Below are 22,058 nucleotides of genomic sequence, written 5' to 3' on the forward strand. Positions count from 1 at the left end.
GCTTTCCTTTTCTCTTTTTAGTGATTCCATGCATTTCAGTGTATGGAAACTCACATTCATAGTTTCAAGGCGTCACCTAGGCTACCGAGGCGTCCAGGCGCCTTGGTCGCCTACTTGCAAGTTGCAACTTGCTTTTTCACCCCCTTGAACGCCTTGGGTTGCCTAGACGCCGTGACAACTATGGTAGACAATAAAATGCAAAAGTCATAAAAAATCTATTGAAGACAAAAACATAATTGGAAAAGTCCGCAGACTGCCCAGGTCTCCCCTAGGCAACGTCGAAGTGACCAATGGGGATGCTTTTGTTACATGCACAAAAGCGACAACACACCTAGTCTACCAAAAAGCGCCTTTTCCCCTAAGCAGCGCTGCTTTGACAACTATAATTTTGAGTGAAAATTCTATATTTTGATAAATTCATTTTGCTTACTTGGATGAAATATCGTATTCTTTGTATTTACCCTGGGAGTTTATTTCGATGTCTCCTAGACCTAAATGAGTGCAGACATGGTAAATACAAAGAAAACAATATTTAATCCTAGAATATTTAGGAAATGATCTACACTTTGTGGTCTACTGCAGGGCAGGAAATGAGTTTTTCACCAATTTTCCGGCATAAGCTGATGTTCCCACAGTTAGTACTACTTTCTCCTTCCCCACGAGGAAAAGCAATTATATAATCTTTTCAAGCTATCAAATCGAAGTAGAGGCGTGTAGATGCTGATATGCAACTGGAATATCTAGGATTACATAGTCTCCATAAAAGATACATTGACTTAGGAGACTTACTAAACCAATTTCAAATACGGCAACCTAATGGAGCCCACTACTTAACTAAACTATCTAATTGAAACAAAATTCCTGTACTCATTTAGACCCAAGTTGTGGGCCTTATAAATAAGCTGATTACATTCATTAACATTAAAAACAAAAGCCCCAGAACCAACTCTTAACACACGGGGCCTATTGTTGGCCTGTGCCTGCATTAGGTATGATATACAAATTGAAGACAAGAAACTTCAATTACTTTGTGTCCACTTTAATGCTGCTCAGCAATCGAAAGGAGTCTATCAAGCATAAACCCTGAACCCAGGGCCCTGGTGTTGGCCTGTGCCTGCATTAGCTTAAAAACTTCATCTTTAACTGGCATCACAGTTAAGTGATGCTTAAAATATTAATTTTTGAACATCACCACAGCTTGGTGATGTTTAAAAGTTGTATACATTTTTCAAATCTTATATGCTGCCTCTTGGATGGTGGGACAATTGATGGTCCTACACAAATCTATGTTACAATTAAAGTGACTGCTGATTTTGCTTTTAAATTCATGTTTGGGCTGTTTTACTTTCTTTTTTTTAAAATGTTTTGCAGATGTCTATATTCTGGAAAACTGTAGATTAGTTTATTTGGCAATTTCTTTCTATTAAGCTATTGATGCAGGGGCACGGGCAATGTATTGGGCTAAGGGTTTGAACTTGTCAAGAACCATGTGGTTCTGAACTGTAGCCCCCAAACAGCAAGCAGAAGAAAGTCCAAAAGGGGAGGAAGAAGGGAAATGGCAATAAAATAAAATTTTATTCCATAGAAATCTGTTTACAACCTACAATCATGGTTCAAAATTTCGGTCGAAATGACCAAAATTTGGCATAACATTTTAGTTTAGACCGAAATCAAAACGAACTGACTATCAAAATTTACCAAAATTTCACTGAAATATTTTTGTTTCAACAAAAGTTGAAAAAAAAAAACTTTTGAACTCTGCCTCCAATAAGATATATGTTAAACTTGAAATGTGGCTGAAATCCGTAATTCGAACCTTGCCTCCAATAAGATATATATTACACTTTCTGGCTTTATTCAGGTCTACTATTTAACTTAAAAAGATCAAAACCCTTGCTCCAACTACTTACTACCAAGCTAATTAAACACCCAAAAAATAGAAATCTCTTGATAGAGTAACATCTCTAGACCTTTCAAACGGCATAAAAATACTCAACCGCTAAGTTTTGACAACCCAATATTAACAATAAAGAAAAATGATGGAACAGCTACTTCTATTTTCTGTATTCTAGCTTTCAACTTCAACATTATGCCTGCCATCTGGATCTGAGAAACATCCTGCCCTTTTGAGGTCTGATTTTTAACAAAGCTGAACCTTCTCATAGATGGTTCCGTTCGGTCTTGATGTTCGCCGCAATCCCTTCAAATCTGATGTTTTCGATCCTACATCAGAAATTTTGTTCTATCTTATCACTAATGGATTTTTTGCAGGTTAGGTTCCACCCAGTGCATCCAGAAATACTTGCGAGTGGGAGCTTGGATCATGAAGTTCGCCTTTGGGATGCAAATACCGCAGAGTGTATTGGGTCACGTGATTTTTGTAATGTCTTTTGCTGGCCTTGAGTAATATTCATGACATGGCAACCAAGATCATATATTTCTATCGTTTCAGCTCAGTTTGTTAAGTCTTTGTGTGGATTTTGACTGTGTCATTACTTTCCCTTGCAGACCGGCCTATTGCCTCTATTGCTTTTCATGCCCAAGGGGAGCTTCTGGCTGTAGCTTCAGGTCACAAGGTAATTAATTTTTGACGTTCAAAGTTCAACGTTAGTTAGAACTCTTATCGGTATTTCCTGCAATTCAGTATTGTGCAAGTCAATGGTAGTTAGGATTTCATCAATGTAATTCAGTTTTCCCAAGATCATGTGAACCTGGGTCCACCTCCCCCCCCAACCCCAGGAAAAAAAATAAAATTCTTTAATGCTTTCAATCTTGTGTAGTTGTACATATGGCACTACAACAGGAGAGGAGAGACATCTTCGCCAACTATTGTGCTAAAGACACGACGTTCACTTCGTGCTGTGCATTTCCACCCGCATGCCGCTCCATTTCTTCTAACCGCTGAGGTGAAACTTTTTCTGGTTATTGTTATTTGGGTAAATGACACCTATTGTACCTAATGTTGTAAGAAATTGTAGGTAAGGAACCTAATGTTTAACATACTATGTTTGGGGTACCTAAATGAGGATAACATTAGTCAACTTAATCAAGATTTATTTTAATTTCCAATTTTACTCTTCGATATATCCTTACGATTTTTCTTCCCATCCCCTACTGGAACTTACTGACCCTACTCCTATCCCTGCATTTGCAACTCTCTACCCCCAGCACCCCTGTCCCACCTCACATTCCCACCATCAGCAACTCCCTCACCCCACCATTTACCTCTATCCCGCCTCCACGGCCCACCACTACTACTTCCCCTATTCCATGACAACGCCAATGCTTGCAGGTTGTTGAAATTGGAGAAAACCCTCTCCAACCCGTCTTCGTCCATCACATACAACTGCCTCACTTGCATCACCGCGGTGTTGCCAACCCCGAATGCAACACGCAACAGTTGTACCTATGGAGGTAACTGCACATTCTCCTTTCTCTTCTAGAATGTCTGCAAGCACCACTGCGCGTGAGCCATGATCTGCAAATAGACATACAATGGTCTCGCCGATGCCGCCGCCTGTAAGGATGGCCGAAAACGTCACCACCACCACCACCAACAACAACTTAGCCTTATCCCAACTAAATGGGGTCGGCTACACGGATCCTTCGACACAATGTTAATACAAAGTAGAAGAAAAGAAACACAACATTGTAACAAAAGTCAAAAACTCAAACTAGCTCGGGCCAGCTTCATGGATCCTTGCCCTCCAATCAGCTCTATCCGGCGTTGTGCTAGAGACAAGACCTAAACTCTGCATGTCTTTCCTCAGCACTTCACCTAGGGCCTGCCCGTGAGGATGGCCACATTTCCATAAATATAAAGTGTTCAATTTGTCAAAGAAGTGTTTCTGTGTGACCTGGAGTTGGGGGGTTGTGTAGGGGGGGTTTGTTGTGAGGGAGATGGAGGCTGGGTTAGGGAATGTTTGGCTCACGATTACAAGGAGAGAAGGATTTGCAAGGGCGGTAACTGGGGTTGCCATCTACGCGAGGGCTGGGGACTGGAGGACGATTGGGTGCAGGCGGCGCTGGGGCAGTGACAAGGTGTGTGCGAGGTGGTGGATCGGGATGCTCCTCTGAATCCAATTCCTTTAATTCAATGTTGGCCACCTGAGGCCCCCTCTTCCTTCTCCTCCTCTTTGAACACACTATTAATGCTTGTCAGCTCCTTCTGGTGATGCAGATAAGTCACCTAAAGGTTTATTTAATTGAAAATAATCTTTTGGTTGGGATATGTATGTGTTGGGCCTTTGATCCCATGGGTTTTCTTTGTAATAGGCCTAAAATATGGGTAGAGAGTAGGAAAATAAGATTTATTTCATAAGTTTAGTTAGACTCTTGTTTTTAATCTGTTTTTTTGTTTTCATTGTTTTAGTTTCCTAGTCAGTTTATGTTACTGTATTGGTTATGGATTAGGTTAGGCCATTACTTTTTAGTGTTTCAGTCTACATTTGAGTTTTCTATATAAGTTTGTAAGGGGCTACAGCCTTGTACACTAATTTGAGTAATGAGATTGACAAAAAAAAAAAAAGGGCTTTATGCTTTGCTCTGTGAGAGAGTATGGTGAGTTGCCATTGGTGAGAGACCAAAATACGGTGAGAGGCCATGGGTGGGAGACCCGAGTCTGAGAGAGACTACTCTATCTTCTTTCCCTTTTTCTCTTTTTTCTTGTTCTGAAATTTCCTGCAAATCTGAGAACCGACCAAAGTATGTACTGTTACTGGACCTTAAGTTTGCGCTCCTTTTGTGGACTGGTTATCACTTGTGACTTGTCTAGATTACCCAGGGGAACACATATTCTTTGGGAATGGACAGGATGCCGGTGCTGGCCAAGCTCTCCTCTGGACTCTGCCGCAGCTATTGTGGGTGGCTAGGCGCCATGCTAACAACCTATCATTTCTGGGTTGGATGGTGGGGTTGAGATCAAGCTGAGGAGCAGCGAACTTAGTGTCACCATAAAAGCAGTGCAAGGACAAAAGGTGTGAGAAGCCATTTTATAAGTAGTGCGAATTGCAAGGTTTGTGGTTGGGTGTCTCTCCAGGTTTGGTCACACACACTGTGGCCACCTAACCATTGGGAAACAGAGATCCTTAGGGATTTCTTCTCCAAGTTTGTTACAAGTATTTTAGTCTGTGTGTAACTGCTATAAGGAAATGGGCACGTGTGGATCTGCCATAGTAGATGACAGCTTGATATAGTGGTTTATTGGAAGCTTTAGTCTAAATTCTAAATCTAACTAAAGCCTTGGTTTGTCTCCAAAACAGTCCATTCGTGATGATTAAGATAGTTCAGATAGTAGTTGCAGCAGCGATGTGGGGGTTGTAGATAAGGGAGAACAGGGGTGGGGACTGCTTGCGGAGAATGGAGAAACAGGGGCAAGGAGTTCTTGCAGGGCAAGGAAACAAGAGACGAGGTGTTTGCAGAGGGTGATTCGGGGATTCAAATTCATGGGCGATGGCCAAGGTGGTAGGAGAGAGATAAGTGGTGGCTGTTGGGGCAGAATGTGCGTAAGTGGTGGGGCGGTGGTGTTGGCGGTGATGATGAAGAAGAAGAAGAAGGGGATGGTAAATTGAAGAAGAAGATGATGATGATGTGGGTCTCCTAGTTTTTAATATTAAAAAACAGTTTAGTAGGGTAATATTGAAATGAAAAGAAATTTGATTAATTGAGTAATGTTTATCCAATTTAGGTACCCCAAACATAATATGTGAAACGCTGATGATATCGTTTTGGTGGATGAGACAAGAGAAGAGATTAACTCTAAGTTAGAGCTTTGGAAGTCAACCTTGGAAGCGGTGGGAGACTTTAAGATTAGTACAACAAAGATGGAGTATTTGATGTGTTAACTTTAGCCGCAGTATGAGGGATACTGATATGGTGTGAATTGAGGAAAGAGAGATACCATGAAGTGACTATTTTAGATATCTGGGGTCAATCAAAGTAAAGAAGGTGACATAGAGGAAGACGTTTCTCAAAGAATTAAACTGGGTTGGATGAAGTGGAAAGACGCATCCAGAGTGCTGTGATTGACATATTCCTTTAAAGCTCAAAGGAAAGTTTTATAGGACTGTTGTACGACCGGCGATGTACGGGGTAGAATGTTGGGCAGTTAGCAGAGATTTGGATGTTAAGGTGGATGTGTGGAAAAACAAGGAAGGATAAAGTATGTAATGATCATATTAGAGCGGACTTGGGAGTTGCCCCGATCAGTGACAAGCTCCGAGAGAGTCGGCTAAGGTGGTATGATCATATCCAACGAAGGCGTAGAGGCGCCCCAGTAAGGAGGTGTGATATGATTCCGATTGAAGGAGCTAAAAGAACTAGGGGCAGGCCTAAAATGGCCATAAGGGAAGTGGTGAGGAAGGATATGCATAATCTAGGCCTTGTACCAAGTATGACCTCAGATAGAGCCTATTGGAGGGCAAGGATCCATGTACCAGATCCCATTTAGCTGAGTCCTGACGTGTCGGGCTGTGCCACTTCCCTCTTACTATCTTCTTCTTTTTTTTTTTTTTTTTTTTTTCATTTCGCATTTTCTATTTTCATTGAAATCGTCTTCCCCCACCTCGCTTTTCCCATCTTTTCTCCTTTTTGGATAGAGTTCAGTTTTCCTTACTTTGTTTTGTTTGGATCCATGTAGCCAACCCCATTAAGTTGGGATAAGGCTGAGTTTGTTGTTGTGAACACGATATGTGAAACGTTGGGTACCTAGACTACAATTTCTCAAAACATTAGGTGCCCTAGCTGTCATTTACACTTGTTATTTTGATATACTTATCTATTTTTCTTTCTTATAAGATCCATTCATTTTGCAGGTTAATGATCTTGATTCTCCAGATTCTCCGATGACAATAGCAACATGTCCGGGTTACTTATGTTATCCTCCTCCTACTGTACTTTTCGCAAATATTCATTCTAGTGCCCGTTCGGGTTTGGAAGCTAGAGTTCCTCTTTTACAATTTCCTTTCTTGTTTTGGCCTACTGTTGCAAGAGATGATGGAAGGATTTTGCAGCATGCAAACAGGATGGTTGCTTCAACTACCTCTCGGAGAGAGGAATCTACTGCTCCCATCCAACCTCAGACTGATCCCAACTTAGGTAACCAACGTGATATTATAGTGTCCCCTATGGAGATGTCACCTGTGATAACTTCTAGTTCACACTCTGTACCTGAAGACACGGTAAATAATAGTTTCTCGATGGAAATGGAGAACATGGTTTATGACTCTGCAATGGATGTGGAAAACAGTGAAGGTCGTATAGGAGGTGTTCAGCAAAACAGCTCTCCTGTCCCAGAAACAATGGATGGTGGCAGCAATTTACCACAACTGAATTTTCAGTCTAGTGGGGTACGTATCCGAACTACGACGAGGCCACTGAGACATGGAGTGGAGGTCACATCTGGTATTCATCTTTTAAATCTTTCTAGCAATGCAGGCGTTCAGTTGCTCTTAAGAAGTTCTGAGGTTGGTCAACTTGATCGGACTTTCCCCGTCAGTGATCCTATGTCTTGGGAGCTACCTTTTCTGCAAGGGTGGCTAATGGGCCAAAGCCATGCTGGCATACATCCTGTACTTCCTATAAATGATGCTGCTGTCGACAATTCATCTGGATTTCAAGGAACTGGTTCTGATACATTGGCATCTGGTTTGGGTACTCAAAGCATGGAGGCAATGATGGCTTCCACAGTAATGCCAATAGGTGTTAGCCAGCCCAGGATTGCAGGACAATCTGGTCTGCATTCTCTTTCATCACGTTCCCGCTCAATTCCCCCTACTGGGTCTGGGGAGGGTGCTTTTATTAATGTTACACATGATGAAAGTGAACCTCAGCCTGTTGTTGGTAGGATTGAATCTGAACTTGCAACATCCTTGGCAGCGGCAGCAGCTGCTGAGTTACCTTGCACTGTGAAGCTAAGAATATGGCCTCATGATATAAAAGATCCCTGTGCTCCACTAGATGCAGAAAGATGCCGCTTAACTATCCCACATGCTGTCCTTTGTAGGTATGGAATTTTCTCTCCTTTATTTTTTCCCCCCTGATTTTAAATTAATATTTTCCTAGGTTAATTTTTTCTTACTAAATGCTTTGTGCATATATTTTTCACTCTTCTGGTTTTATTCTGGACATTGTCATGTTATTTAGTTAACTACTTAAATATTACCCTAATTCGTGCATGCCTAAATAAGCACTTGCAATATCTTGATGTAGTTTTTTTGTCAAATTAGTTCTGCTGTTGTGTGGTTGAAAGAACTGAGCTTGGATCAGAATGGTAATTAGATATTCAATTGATAAATATTTCTGGCCATCTTCTCAGTGTTATCTAATGGTTATGGATCCCAGGTCTCTTTGCGTTGATTGTTAATGGTTTTTTCTTTTTTATGATGGCAGTGAAATGGGTGCTCATTTTTCTCCTTGTGGGAGATTTTTAGCAGCATGTGTTGCATGTATGCTTCCTCATATGGAAGCTGATCCTGGGTTACAATCACAAATCCACAATGATGTCCCAGGGGCTGCAACATCCCCGACGCGACACCCTATTTCTGCTCACCAAGTTATGTATGAGCTTCGTATATATTCCCTTGAGGACGCAACGTAACTCTTCAGTACTCATCTATTTACATTATTCAATTAAACCTTTATGACCATTAATCTTAACCATGTTCCTTATGTCTGGTTTTCTCCCCTTCTCTCTTTCTTGGTGTGGTGTGCAATATAGCTTTGGTCTGGTGCTTGCGTCACGGGCAATTAGAGCTGCGCATTGTCTAACCTCAATTCAGGTTAGTAGTGTTCTCAAAGTTTGTATTCATCATTGTTTTATATTCATATCCTTTAGCCATTTTCCTGCCAAAACTGTCACATAGATTTTCTTTCAAACATGTTTTGAAGCAATGGTGAAGTACTTGCAAGTAGTGGGCTTGACATAAGTCATTAAGATAAGATTACTAACCATTAATATATATGCGTAACTTTTTATTGTAAAATTTAATGCAGGAGCAACCTAAGTTGCCAATGGATGGGTAGGATTTGCTTACAGGTTTTTAGATTTGATTTTTATGTTCAGGGGCAGGTTTGTGTCTTTCCTATTTTGGGGTTGTGCAATAGTAATTTGCATTATTAATATTAATTTTTTTAGAGCAGTTCATTGGGTCTCATTGTTAGAATGTAATTTTTGGTATCTAATTTAATTTTGTGTGTGTGTGTGTGTGTGTGGTTGTGGGGGAGGAGGGGAGCAGTTCATGGGGGTTTCATCGTTAAAGTCAATTGTGACTTCTTTTAGGTTAGAATGGTGAAGCATGTGATCTGTAAGTTGGAAGTCTAGAAGGTTTGTTTTCAGTTGAAGAATATTATTAGGGAAGCTGAGTCTTTAGTTGAGTATCCCGCGCCCCCCCCAACCCAAAAATAATAAATAAACAAAAAAAAAATCAATCTCGAAGTTTATAAATAGCTATATAATCGCTGCAATATCCTTGTGGTTGTTTGTTAATGAAAGATTTTGATTAGTTGTGGTTGTTACCAGAGATTTTTTCTCCTTTTGAACTGCCTATTTTTGGGTAAATTTTCTATCCACTTCTCGGTATTTCCCTTAACCCTCCTCTTCACTCCTTCATTATATGTTTCCCCATCATTTTCTTCCTCTTGTAAATCCCAACTTTTTCTCCTCACAACTTACTCAACTGTACCCTCTCGTCCATCTTTATTTTCTCTATTGGCTTCATCAATATTCCCTATTTTATTTTGATGGTTTGTAGATTAAATCCTGCCAATCTATTTCTTAAGCCTGGCCTTTATCTTGAAGATCTGATCTGGGATATATCTGTCATTAGTTTTTGTTCCTTAAAACTAATCTTGTTGATATGCTTACCTGAAATCAAATCCTGTTCCTGAACTTCTGCCAGGTGCTGTTTCAGGAATATTTAATTGATTATGGATTACTGATTCATGTGTTTTTTGGTTGGAATTAAGTGTGTGGGTTAGCTACTTAATCCCAAAATTTTAGTTCGATTGATCTTCATACGAGTTAGTTCTCTCCATTGAATCAGGTCTAGATTTATCGTTCTTTGAGTTCTATCGGGAAGAAGAAGATCATGACCAGTTCAGATTACAAATAAGGAATCATTTATTTAGTTTACACAAAAGTCCCTTTTTCTTAAGTTCATTTGTCTTTTCCCTTAATATTCTGCTATTCCAGAAAAGCCCTTTATTCCAACTTTATTCACCAATTAGTCCCTGATTCTATTTTCCATACCAAAGGGGTCCTGAACTGTTCTCAAAATTTAGAAAATTGCAATTACTCCTTTAAAGTTTAGTTAATTGTTATCTTTGGGCCCATAGCAACCCTAAATTAGGGTTTTGGAACCCGGGTTGCTTTAAGGTGCAATCTATACTCAATAAAGAGCTATGAGAAGGGATTAAATAAGCTGAAAATTGCATTAAAAATCATCCTTGAAGTATGTTGAAATTTTTTTTTCCGCTTGAATGTTGGCTTTTCCTGCTTGTTTTTGCCAATATAATATCTAAAGTGGAAAACTGACGTAGATCCATGGAATTTTTTTTCTTGAAAACACTATGGATTTAAGCATATTCTTTTGCCCTCCCCCCTCTTAAAAAAAACCCTAATGTAAGTTATACAAGAGTTCTTCCATGGATTGGCTCAAAGCTGTTTCGGAATCCGAATGGAGATGAACCGGATCCAATTGGTTTTGGAGTGTAGTAGGATATTAATAATCTATTTATTTATTTAGATTTATCTTTTAGTCTTTTACTTTGAATGGGGTACTTATCGGTAGGGTCGACTTAGGATTCTATTTCAGTTTTAGATTACACTTGGGGGTCTTTTATTTTTCTTTTAAATTCGAGTTGTAACCATCGTTAATGGCAGATTGAGTATGAATTGAAAATAGGTGCTTCTGAAGAGAAAGATGGGCTTGGTGAGTTGGGCGAACTCCCTCCCCCCGCATTCTTACCTGGGATCGATCTTTCTTTTCCATTCTCCCATGTTCTTCCTCTATTTTTAACAGTTTCAGGTACTGGTTTTACAAACCAGAAATCTCTCTGTTCTGAACAACCATTCAGTCCCCTCTTTAAAGGTTTGATCTCCCTTATCCTTTCTGATCTGTGCCTGAGATTTGGGGCATGAGAAAACCTTTGCCCTTGGAGACTTGAGATATCTCTTCCATTCTCCCTCCTGCTCTGAGTTAAAAGCAAGATTTCTGATCTGATTTTAGCATTACCTCCTGTGAGTATATTCAGAGATTGGATTTCCTTCTTTCGTCTCAGTTTAAGCTGTCGGTTTCGTGCAAATGGTCCTGCTCGCTATCAACCATTCCCCTGTAGTTTCCAGTCGGTCCGAATCCTTTGAGAGTGATCTTTTTCATCTGCGAGCGTTCCTTTTCTCGCTGGTTCTGCTTTTTCTGGAGGTTGATGATAATCTTCGATTGTGAGAAATCTTTTAATTCTGATTTTCCCATTATACCCCCATCTCCCTTTTATTCTACTTTGTCCATATTTTATCACTCATTCCTAGTTTACCCTATGGTCATTCGTTACACACACTCCTATTACTTTGTATCTTCTAAGTGAAGTTCCAATAAATTATGATACTGCCACTCCCTTTGATAATTTAAGATTATTCACTGAATTGCCATCGTTTCTTTGTGCTTGAATTTAAAATAATTCAGCGAACCCAATAGGGTATTGTTGTCTCGGGTTCTACATCAATAAGGAAATTGAATTTTCCCCTCTAAATGTTATATTCTTATGTGAATACTGCTTCATGTTTGTTTAATATGTTACTAGTTGAGTAATATGGTTAATGTGTATCTACGTAGTGTATGCTACGTAATACTTAGTAGTATATTTAGTATGTTTGTACTTACAAATTGTTTGCTTGGTTTGGACCTTTAGCAGTAACTTTAGGCTAGTATCCTAATAACAAATAGATTTTTTTTGTCAAATCTTCTTTCTTAACTGCTGCTTATTACTTAGTAGTGGGTTTGATATTGCAGTTGCCAGTGAAAATGACACACATAGATGACGCGGAGCCAAAATAATTGGATATTGAATGGATGTTGTGTTTATTGCTTATATATTGTGTACAATGATTAAAAGCACTAGTTTTGCATGTATCATAAACATATCCATGTGTATAAAAGTGTATCTAGCGTTTCTCTGAAACATCTCTTCCAGTATGCTGGCTGCTACTGATCCTTATACTTGACACCTTGGCTACGTGCTGTTTATTATTTATTGTTTTTTGTTTTTTTTCTGCCCTTTCTTTAATGCTTTAAGTGCTTGATTTGTTTTAGACCTGTGTTTTGCTTTTGTTTAGGACATTCCTTGCATCAAGAGAATTGGTTCCTTTCCTTGTACCCCCTTTTCTCTTTTTCTAATGAAGTTGTTAGGGGAAGGGAAAAAAACAAGAAAGAGAAATAAAAGAATTTGATTTGAGCCACACCAGTTTAGCCTTTTAATTGCTAAACTCGGTCTATATAAGGGAAAATTTCTTCTCTGGGAACATCTTTTGGGTTGCATATCTTATGCGATAGAAACACCTTGATAGTTTACGTTTCTCCCCAATCCCAAACGAAAAGTTAACAAAAAAAGAAATACAGGGAACCAAAACAGATTCCACTACATCCTGAAAAAGGGTAGGAGGGTGATAGTGTACTAATTTACATGTATGGATCGTCAAGTAGCTTACTATCTTACTATTACCAGAATACAATTTTTGGACCTTGAAGTTCTTACTAGTTTGAGTTGCCAAAAAGTATTATTTTTGGGACATTTCTTTACTTGTGCATTCAATTTTGGATTTGCAGTTCTCGCCCACATCTGAGCATATATTATTGGCCTATGGTCGACGCCATAGCTCACTTCTGAGAAGCATTGTTATTGATGGAGAAACAACCATGCCTATTTATACAATTTTGGAGGTAAAGTCATATTTTCTTTCAGTGTCATAGTCATATTCTTGCTAGAATTTTTCTAGTGGAGAGTTTTTCTATTATGTATTAGTATTAGGAGGTTCAAGAAGTGTGAGTAAGTCCAATTTTCCAATATGATGCCTAAGCTTTTCCTAATTTTATTTTTTTTCATTATGTGATGCTGTGGAACAGCTGACAATGACATGCCAAACTTTTCTGAACTTCATTAATCATCTTGAAGGATAGAAACTCAATAAAACTGGAGGAGAAAGATTGTTAAATCTTTCTCAGGCTGGAGTAGTCCTACTACATAGGCCTCCTCCTGTTATAGGGATTTATGTCTGTTATTCCGTAGCGGAGGGAAGGAAGAGGTAAACAAGGTTGAATGACTGACCGGAGCGATTAGTCGCATGCGTGTGAGAAGAATTTACTCTTTTCCTCTTGCTGTTGATCTCAATCTGCTTGCTATGGAGCTTTCAGAGCTATGGCATCCTATAAGACTTGAAATCTATTCACTATTATTTAACGAACGATTGAGATGCCAGAACTATTCTGTTTTATGAAGTTGACTTATTTCAATTTTTAGCTTAGACTACAAGTAAGTCGTTTTTTACTACAATTATTATTCTGATATATACTTCCAAAACCTCTTACACTTGGAGTCTGGGATTGGTTCTTTGAGAAAACGGCTGATTATTGCTGTCTTGGGGATGATTCTTCATGGGGTCATTATGTCATATAAGATATTTAATCTTAGCAGAAAGACTGCCAAATACTAGTTTCCATTTATTAGAAACTTGAGATCATGAATTTGATTGACTATATGAAGGATCAAAAGGAAATCACGGCAAATACCTCTTAAAAGATTGTGCAACTATGGATGTTGTAAAAGTGATCTTGACCTATGATTTGAAACCCAATTTTAAACTTTTATACTCCCTAGAAATCAAACTTTACTCATGCCTTTGTGATCTGAGTTGCATAATTTAATATAATATTATAATAGCAACCTACTAAACCCAATTTTCAGAAATAACTACTCTGCCTTATCCCAACTAAATGGGGTCGGCTACCATGTGATGTGCTACATCCATGGGCAAAGCTGAAGATGATTCACTATGTAGTGGAAGCAAATACAATGGAGATCTCCCAAGAACACCCAAATGTCGCAGCCAGAACTCTCTTCTCAAAATCGAACATGAAAACCCCCAAATCTCATTACTTTTACTTGCTACACAAGACACTAAAACTCGGTAATGCTCCTCGAAGTCTGTTTGATCCATTGTGTCGGGTCGAACCGTATCACAGTGGCGAAGCCCCAGCACCCCTAAACATGATCAGTGATGGGCTTCCAACCCCTCCGCTACCATTACAGACCTCAGAAAAAAATCCCATTCGGGTCGCCACCAAGAATGTCGGAGCAGGCCATCTTCGAAATGGGTACAAAAATTGAAGACACACACAACAGTAATTGGTTAGTTATTTTGTTTTGAACTCGAATTAGTTTAGAGTTGATTTATAAGTAAATTTCAGTCGTAGAGTCTAGTAAGAATCTTGCTATCTTCCTTTATATGTTTACGTGTACCCAACATTGAAAGAAAGAATGGAATAGACAAGATTTGAGTTTTTGCTCTGAGTGTGTGATAGTTAGTTTTTCCTCGTTTCCGGTGCACCAATTTTTTCTTTGTCTCGGGTTTCTCTTCTTCTCTAACTGCATCTGCACCAGATGCTATAGAATGTAAATCAATCTGATTTCATAAATGAGGGAGGAAATCCAAAATTTGAGGATGTATAGACTGATAACTTGTACTTCAGATACTCTCCTTCATATGGGAATATAGTTAAGGTCCGTTGCAAATAAAACCCATTAAACAAGTCTCCCAATTCATAGTAAACTTATCCCATCCATAAAAGAATTAGGTTGTTTCAGGTTCAACATAATGTGCCTGCCTGTATAAATCATAGTTGTCATGGCGTCATATCGCTGGAGAAGTGGGCATATCGACCACCGACATGGATGATGTAAGAATATCGACCGATATGGCCTCCATGTCGTCGCCATGGCGCTGCCCTGGACGCCATACCACGACATATGGCCATATCAGGGGACATGGTTGTTTCAAATTATTAAACTTAATTTTTGTTAACCATTTTTTATTTTAATGTTTTTTCATTAACTTAAAAAAAATTAAAAAAAACATCAAACAGAAAACACTAATACACTATTGGCTAATACACAATCACATATTCACATCCGCAATTTTTATTTTATTCACTCAATATAAATTACGTTCTTGTAATTGTTTTTTTTGTTTTGTTACTTTTATAGTCACTTTCATATGAATCATATCTCAACTCTCATGATTTTCAACTTTATTATCTACAAGACTATTGCTATCAATTATTTGATAATCCATGATTTCATATACACTAATGGATATTACACTTTCGTGAATTAAAGCATAGTAGATTAGTAGTACACTTTCATGTTAATTTTTTTATGTTAAAGGGTATATATTATAGCATACTAAATGACATTAAAAATAGAGAAAATAAAAAATAAAACATGGTTGATATGATCGTAATGGCAACGCCATGGCGGTTGACCGATATATCGACATGACACCCCTCCACTGACTTGGATCACCGTGACGACGTGACAACTATGGTATAAATAAGTGATGAAATCGTAAAAACATGCTGAGAAATTTCCAAAACTAACTGGTATGTTAAGTTAATCTTGTGATGAGTCAAATTCCGATCTTATGGTTATTAAAGTAGATCAAATGATATAGATCCTTGACAAAGATGCTGTGTCATCAGCGAGTCACTATGGGCCACATCATCTGGTACATCCAACTATCCAAGATGGGGTCTTGGTTGGGTCCCAGTTTTAGAAAAACCAGGGTTTTTCAGCCAGCCCCAGTTCTGTTGTAAAATCTGTAAGTGCTATGCATTCTTCATAGGGTGTGGTGTTGTTAGGGGTCCTGTATTGGCTACACTCCGCCACTCCCAACCCTATTGCCATCCCTTATTTATTTACCTTTATCGGAGTATTGTTGGTTTTCGTAGGGAAGAAAACGATTATTTTTAGAGGTTTACTTGTTTAATGAGTCACATCATCCATTTGGCTCATCAAGTGAATGCTTCATTCTTAAGCCAAGGGAGTGTGTTGTATTACCCAATGATTAGTCCAAACAAGAGTTGTTTGTCCTTGATTATGCGTTGAGGCAGGTTAACTTTGTGAATTTGATGCGGTAGTGATACAGTATTCTGCTAGGAAGGAAAAAGAAAACCAAAGCATGATGTTTTGTTTGGTTTTATTTTTTAGTGAAAGTATATGTAACAAAATATATTATATACACGTATTTAAAAAATTCTTCTTCTTCTCCTCTTTTTTTAGCCCACCACCAACTGATCTCCTGTTCGATCTGCATTAGAGATTGCAAAAAAAAACATGTTGTTTATCTGTCCATTAAGAAAATTGGCTAGGAAATGAGTGCGACATTACATGTCCCTCCTTGAACCAGATCAGTATCACCACAGAAAATTTCTATGTTATCTTATAATTAGAGTATGACATACTACATTGTGGAAGTTTGTTATGACACAGCTACGGTGAGATCTATATCTGAGCTTGATAGGGACTCTGGCAATGAATACCAATGTCACTGTATTTGCATATTGTATATCGGTTAATATCTATACCAGCCATGATTAATTGACTTTGAGGGCATTGCAGTAATGTTGTGTTATATAGAGGATTGGAAGTGTGTTCTGTTTTAAATACTTTCCAATTGAACTTCTTCTTTAAGAATTAAATACAACCTAATCTATTATGATATTGGTTTATAAGTTTCCAATTTGTTTGTGAGAAGTTGTGCATTGGTTTATAATATCAAACATTTGGAATTGTTTGGCATAGCTTGAACTGTCATGTAAGTTCTTTATTGGGTTTAGAAAATATACCCATTGTTAAAATACAACAATATATATTGGTATTTACATTTTTCCATGACTGTTTCCTTTCCAGGTATACAGAGTTTCAGATATGGAGCTTGTCAGAGTGCTTCCTAGTGCAGAAGATGAGGTCAATGTAGCATGTTTTCATCCTTTGGTTGGAGGAGGACTTGTTTATGGAACTAAGGTGAACAACTTAGAATTGGAAATTATGTTACAGGCACATATTTGTGTGGGTGTATACATGTATACAATATATTTTGCCTTGATTTACAGTCTATTTTCTGTAAGTTGTTGCAGGAAGGGAAGCTTAGGATCCTTCAGCATGATGTTTCACGTGGTACAAATTGTACAGGACCCAGTATCTTTCTTGCAGAAAATATGCTAGAGGTACAAATAAGACGGTCTTATTTTTCCTTAAATAAACAAATTTAAAGATGAATGGTGGGATAGATTAATTGACAGGTAGGCATGCCATTAATTGTTATCTTGTGTTGGTTGTTGGGTGAAGGCGTTCTGGACATTGAATTAAAGTTCTATTGGCTGATCTTGACCCCTTCTGAAGTCGAGATATTCCATTTCCATTGTTGTAATAAGGACGAGGAGAAAAGTTCCCTGCAGGGGACGCAGGGCCACTCCCAGACACATTGGGAGGCGGAAATGTCCACCCCGCTCCCATGAATGGCGGATTTTCCTCCTCCGAATGTCCCAGCACGCGCTCTCATTGGCTGCCGCATGTGCATGGCCCTTGCGCTTCCATGCAGAGAATGGTTCCTTCAAGGACGAAACATGATATTACTTAGAATTGTGCTTTGCAACTCTATGAACTACTATTTTAAGCATAAATTTGACATTTATGAATGGTTAAATGCATAAAAAACTGTCTAATTTTTTTTTTTTTTTAGAATTCCAAAATGTAATGCCTGGTGCACTATTTTGTCAATAACATTCTAAATTGCTGTAAATAACATAGAATACATTGCATAATGTCTTTTTATGAGCAAAAATACATGTTACACAGTCCATTGGCCTAACTTACCATATGGACTATTATTTTATCTAAATATTATATGAAAGTTCCTACCAAAAATCTAAATTGTTAAAAATCATTTAATATGTGAGCAAAAAAGAAGTTTTGATTTCCCTGCATTTTCTTTTGTGATATTGTATTATATTGTTATTATCAGTTTCTTGCTTACTTTTTGTTAAGATTCGAAATTTCGATGAAGCAGCCATTTCAGCCAGGCCTTAAACTGAAATGTTTTTCTTTGAAATTTCAGGGAGTGCCTATTTAAGCATGATCATAGATGCTTGAACCATTATTTAGAAAAAAAAAACCAAAGTGGTAGTTTGGCTTCAGACCCTATGTATTTAGTGTATAGTATTTTTTTTGGGTAAAAAGTATAGTAAAACCTACTGTATTCTTTCTCTTTTATAACCTATTCTACATATAATCTAAGCATAGACCACACAACATAAATTTGAATAATTGAAATAAACATTTTTATTGGGTGAATAAGCATTAAGAATGTATAACGTTTAAAACTTGAAAGCATTCCACATTTATCAAAGTTTAGACCATTTAATGTTACAATTGGTACACAAATCCATAAGACATTGTCGAAAAGTGTCATCATAGACCCTTAGTACAATGCATTACAATTTTACAACCCTAGTCAATACCACATGCTATTTTGGGGAAGGTCAAAATCACTAGGCTGATCTTGGGAGTAATGGAACCTTTTCTCGGACTCGATGAAAAATGCTGGCCATGTCATCTTTTGCTGGACTTTGTTGGAAGATGCGCTTGAAGTACATGACAACAATTCTATAGGTGTAATCATCAGGATATGCAAGATCAAGGAACTAAAACTCAGAACTCGACCAGGTGACCTTGGAAAAAACCGATTTGGCTCGAGATCTCGCTAGATCTAGGTCGAGTTGGTGTATTTTTTTTTTTTTCAAATCAAAGGCTGGTTTCGGTGGGTTTTAGATCTAGTTTGGGTTTGAAACTTTGTACTCAGCCTAGTTTAGGCCCATTTAAACACAATGGCACTTTCAGATGTTGCAAAAAACAAAGTCCGAATAGGAGTTTTGGTTAGTAGGAAACCAGGACAGACACTTATGCCAAAAACCAGGATAGATACAAGACAAATATTATTTATGGCTAATATCAATATATCATTTAAATAAATGTTATTTGTATTTCATTTACTTAAGATATAAATAAGCAAATACCCCCTATTTGAATCCAATAAAAATAGTTAAAAATCAAATCCATCCAGAAGGAAAAAAAGTCGACCCCCCAGTTCAATAACAAAAACTGGATTTTCGGTGGTAGAAAGCTTTCCAACAAATCCAAGATTGTTTAAATCTGATTTATATTGAACGAGTTATGTACAGATTAAACTTTGGTGTGCGCCAATGCTGTCAAAATCGCTTTGAATGAAAATATTTTTTTGGCAGCTTCGCCTTTTCCCCCAATCTGACAAGCTAGTTTGGGGAGCATCCAGTAACGGGGTTTATTCAGTTCAGTCAGCTTATCATCTTCTATCTAATATGTCCACAGACCATATGATTGATAAAGTGTCATCTTCCCATACACCGAGTTGGTCTCAAGTTCACAACGTTGTGTGGAAGCGCATCTGGGCAAGGCTGACCCTTCCCAAGATATAGAACTTCATATGGCGAATATGCGCCAAAGGGTTGACCTCAAGGGAAGCTCTCCACCACCGAAACGTTCCTATAGACCCCTCTTGTCATAGTTGTGGTGTTTCCTCAAAATCCATCGATCATATTTTGCTTCAATGTTTATTTGCCCAAGCTGTGTAGTGTTGAATATGTGTGTCCATCAAACCCGGTACCAGATGATTTAGGATTCCATTTCTTTGGAAATTAAAGCAAAGTTATCACTTGCTCTCCCCCTCCTTTTGTTTAGACTCTCTAAGGAGCAGGCTCATTGTTGATTCCTGGGGTCTCTCTAATGTATCTTCTGTTGCTCCAGCCCCTTAGCCTTTGGTTTGGCTGGCTGTTTTTACTTTGCTCTATTTCTTTCCCCCCTTTGGGGCTCTCTATATTTTTCCTTCTTTGGTAATGAAATTTTTTATTCCCCCCCCCCCAAAAAAAAGAAGATATATAGAATTTTTAGATTTGATAAAAACCCCAGCATTAGAAAGTTGAAAATTACACCTACCGTCGAAAATCCAGTTTTTGTTCTTGAGTTGGGGGGTTGACTTTTTTCCTTTTGGAATTTGATTTTTTAACTATTTTTATTGGATTCAAATAGGGGGTATTTGCTTATTTATGAATAATATTTCAAGTAAATGAAATACAAATCTTAAAACATTTACTTAACAAATATTAGGCATAAATAAGTGTCTCCTGGTTTCTGGCATAAATAAGTGTTTGTATACCAGGGTTTGCATAGATAGGTGTCTGTATACCAAGGTTTCCAGATCTAGCACTCATATAAAGGAGTTTGGGTATAGATCGGTGAGATCTCGTTCGAGTTGGAGTACTTTTTCGTATCGCATGGGATCTCGTTTGGAGGTCTTGAAAAACTGAGATCTCAGGAGTTTTAGTTCTATGTGCATGATAACCCAATCTAGGGTAAAGATTATCAAGCTGTGTAGGTGCATATGTTGACCCTTTGTAATTGCTTGGTGTAGTGGGCTTCTATGGTTGGGAGCCAGGCATGAGAGGATTCTCTACAATAAAGACACTCACTTTGTGATTGAGAAATGAAGAGCTGCAACTATATTGGCCATGCTACCATATCCACTATTCACTATAATCAAAATTCGAGCTATCTTGGGCAAAGGACTGTGGATGCCGTTGCATCCATAATGTCGACTACCCTCTTCATGACCCAAGCTTCCAAGAGTACGTAACACGCTCGTAATGTCTACATCCATGCTATCTCATCTTGAGATGGTCTGAACTACTGGCGCAGACCTCTCAAGTAGTCGCTATGAGGGGCATGTGTACCATGGTGGGCATCTTGCGGACATGGTCTAACCGAGTCTCCCCTGTGAATCTAATGGACTCATCGGTCTGCTCATAATTTTCATTCCCCTCCTTCCTGGATATCACTACTAAGTGTGAGTGGATATAGATTAATTGATCTTTCCCTTATCATCTACCAAGCTAGGTTAGTAGGTTTGTATTTTGAAGGCCGTGTTGACTTTGTGTGAACCTAGACCTTGCATGACATAAACGTGTTGACCTCGACAACCATTTGCTGTCCGTTCTCGGATTTAGGCCTACCCCCAGGCTCATCCAGTACAAGGGCACCTCCTTCACTCATTCGTATAGGGAATTTTCTTGTTCTGATTGTTCTTGAAGATGTTGGTGAGCTCAATTGTTGGGTTGTTGTCATTGTCCATACCCATGTATATGAACTGCATCTTCAGTCTCATATTGTAGTGCACATATAAAGTTTAATCAGTAGTAACAGTACAGCTTATTCGTAGGGGGTAGTTTATATTTTGTTACTTCTTATTTTGAGCTTATGTGTAAATACACACAAGCTAGGAGTCTTGGCTATCGATTGGATTGGTCTCTTTCTATCAGTTGGCTAACCCTTCTCCTCTCTTCTTTTCTCTTCATCTTCTTATACAGTTCATTGCTGGTTATATCTGGTTTGTTTTAGTTGCATGATATCAGGGGTAGGAGTTCGGGTGTTCGGTCCTTGTTAAATGCGAGGGGTTTGTGTTATCTGTTGTTGTGCCCCCTTGGTGCCACGTGATGGTGTCACATGCCGAGTCTTGTGTATGTTGGCTTGTGCGAGTGCTGTTTCAACTGCCTGTTATCTTATTTATCACATTCCTTTTTCGGTTTTTCAAAGCCAATCCCTTTTTTCAATTTTTTTTCCAACTTTGTTATTTGCTCTACCAGCCCTGGTTTTTGGCTGCATTTGGTTTGTTAATGATCTTTGTTCTGGGATTGATAAATTGTCTATATGGTCTTTATTAACCTAGTTTTCGTGCACGGCCTGCATTGAGTACAGTTGGTCCAGAGAGTTAAATCTGGCAAGTACTAGAGCATTGTTTCGAGTATATATGTAGACATAATTAAAGATATGTATCATAGTGTGGTGACTATTGTAATAACTTTGAGGATTCAAGGTAGTGAATTCCCAATTACAATTGGGTTACATCAAGGATTAGCTTTAAG

The 22,058-nt window shown here is 38.4% G+C and overlaps 1 protein-coding gene across 3 annotated transcripts in view; it reads left to right on the plus strand.

Annotated features, from left to right (window-relative positions):
* Positions 1-2,241: 2,241 nt before the first annotated feature.
* The window catches only part of LOC122640337, a 37,398-nt gene continuing 17,581 nt past the window's right edge, over positions 2,242-22,058 (plus strand). For 2 of the 3 annotated variants that reach the window (XM_043833497.1, XM_043833498.1), the window contains exons 1-9: positions 2,242-2,380; positions 2,509-2,576; positions 2,781-2,906; positions 6,813-8,002; positions 8,389-8,592; positions 8,717-8,777; positions 12,819-12,932; positions 16,957-17,070; positions 17,184-17,273. In XM_043833497.1, the coding sequence (XP_043689432.1) occupies positions 2,257-2,380; positions 2,509-2,576; positions 2,781-2,906; positions 6,813-8,002; positions 8,389-8,592; positions 8,717-8,777; positions 12,819-12,932; positions 16,957-17,070; positions 17,184-17,273 (2,091 nt within the window). In that variant the 5' untranslated portion in view covers positions 2,242-2,256. Of the gene's footprint in view, positions 2,381-2,508; positions 2,577-2,780; positions 2,907-6,812; positions 8,003-8,388; positions 8,593-8,716; positions 8,778-12,818; positions 12,933-16,956; positions 17,071-17,174; positions 17,274-22,058 lie in introns of all 3 variants that reach the window. The other variant, XM_043833496.1, reaches the window with a different exon arrangement.

Source organism: Telopea speciosissima, chromosome 9 (assembly GCF_018873765.1).
Source record: "Telopea speciosissima isolate NSW1024214 ecotype Mountain lineage chromosome 9, Tspe_v1, whole genome shotgun sequence".
NCBI lineage: Eukaryota > Viridiplantae > Streptophyta > Magnoliopsida > Proteales > Proteaceae > Telopea > Telopea speciosissima.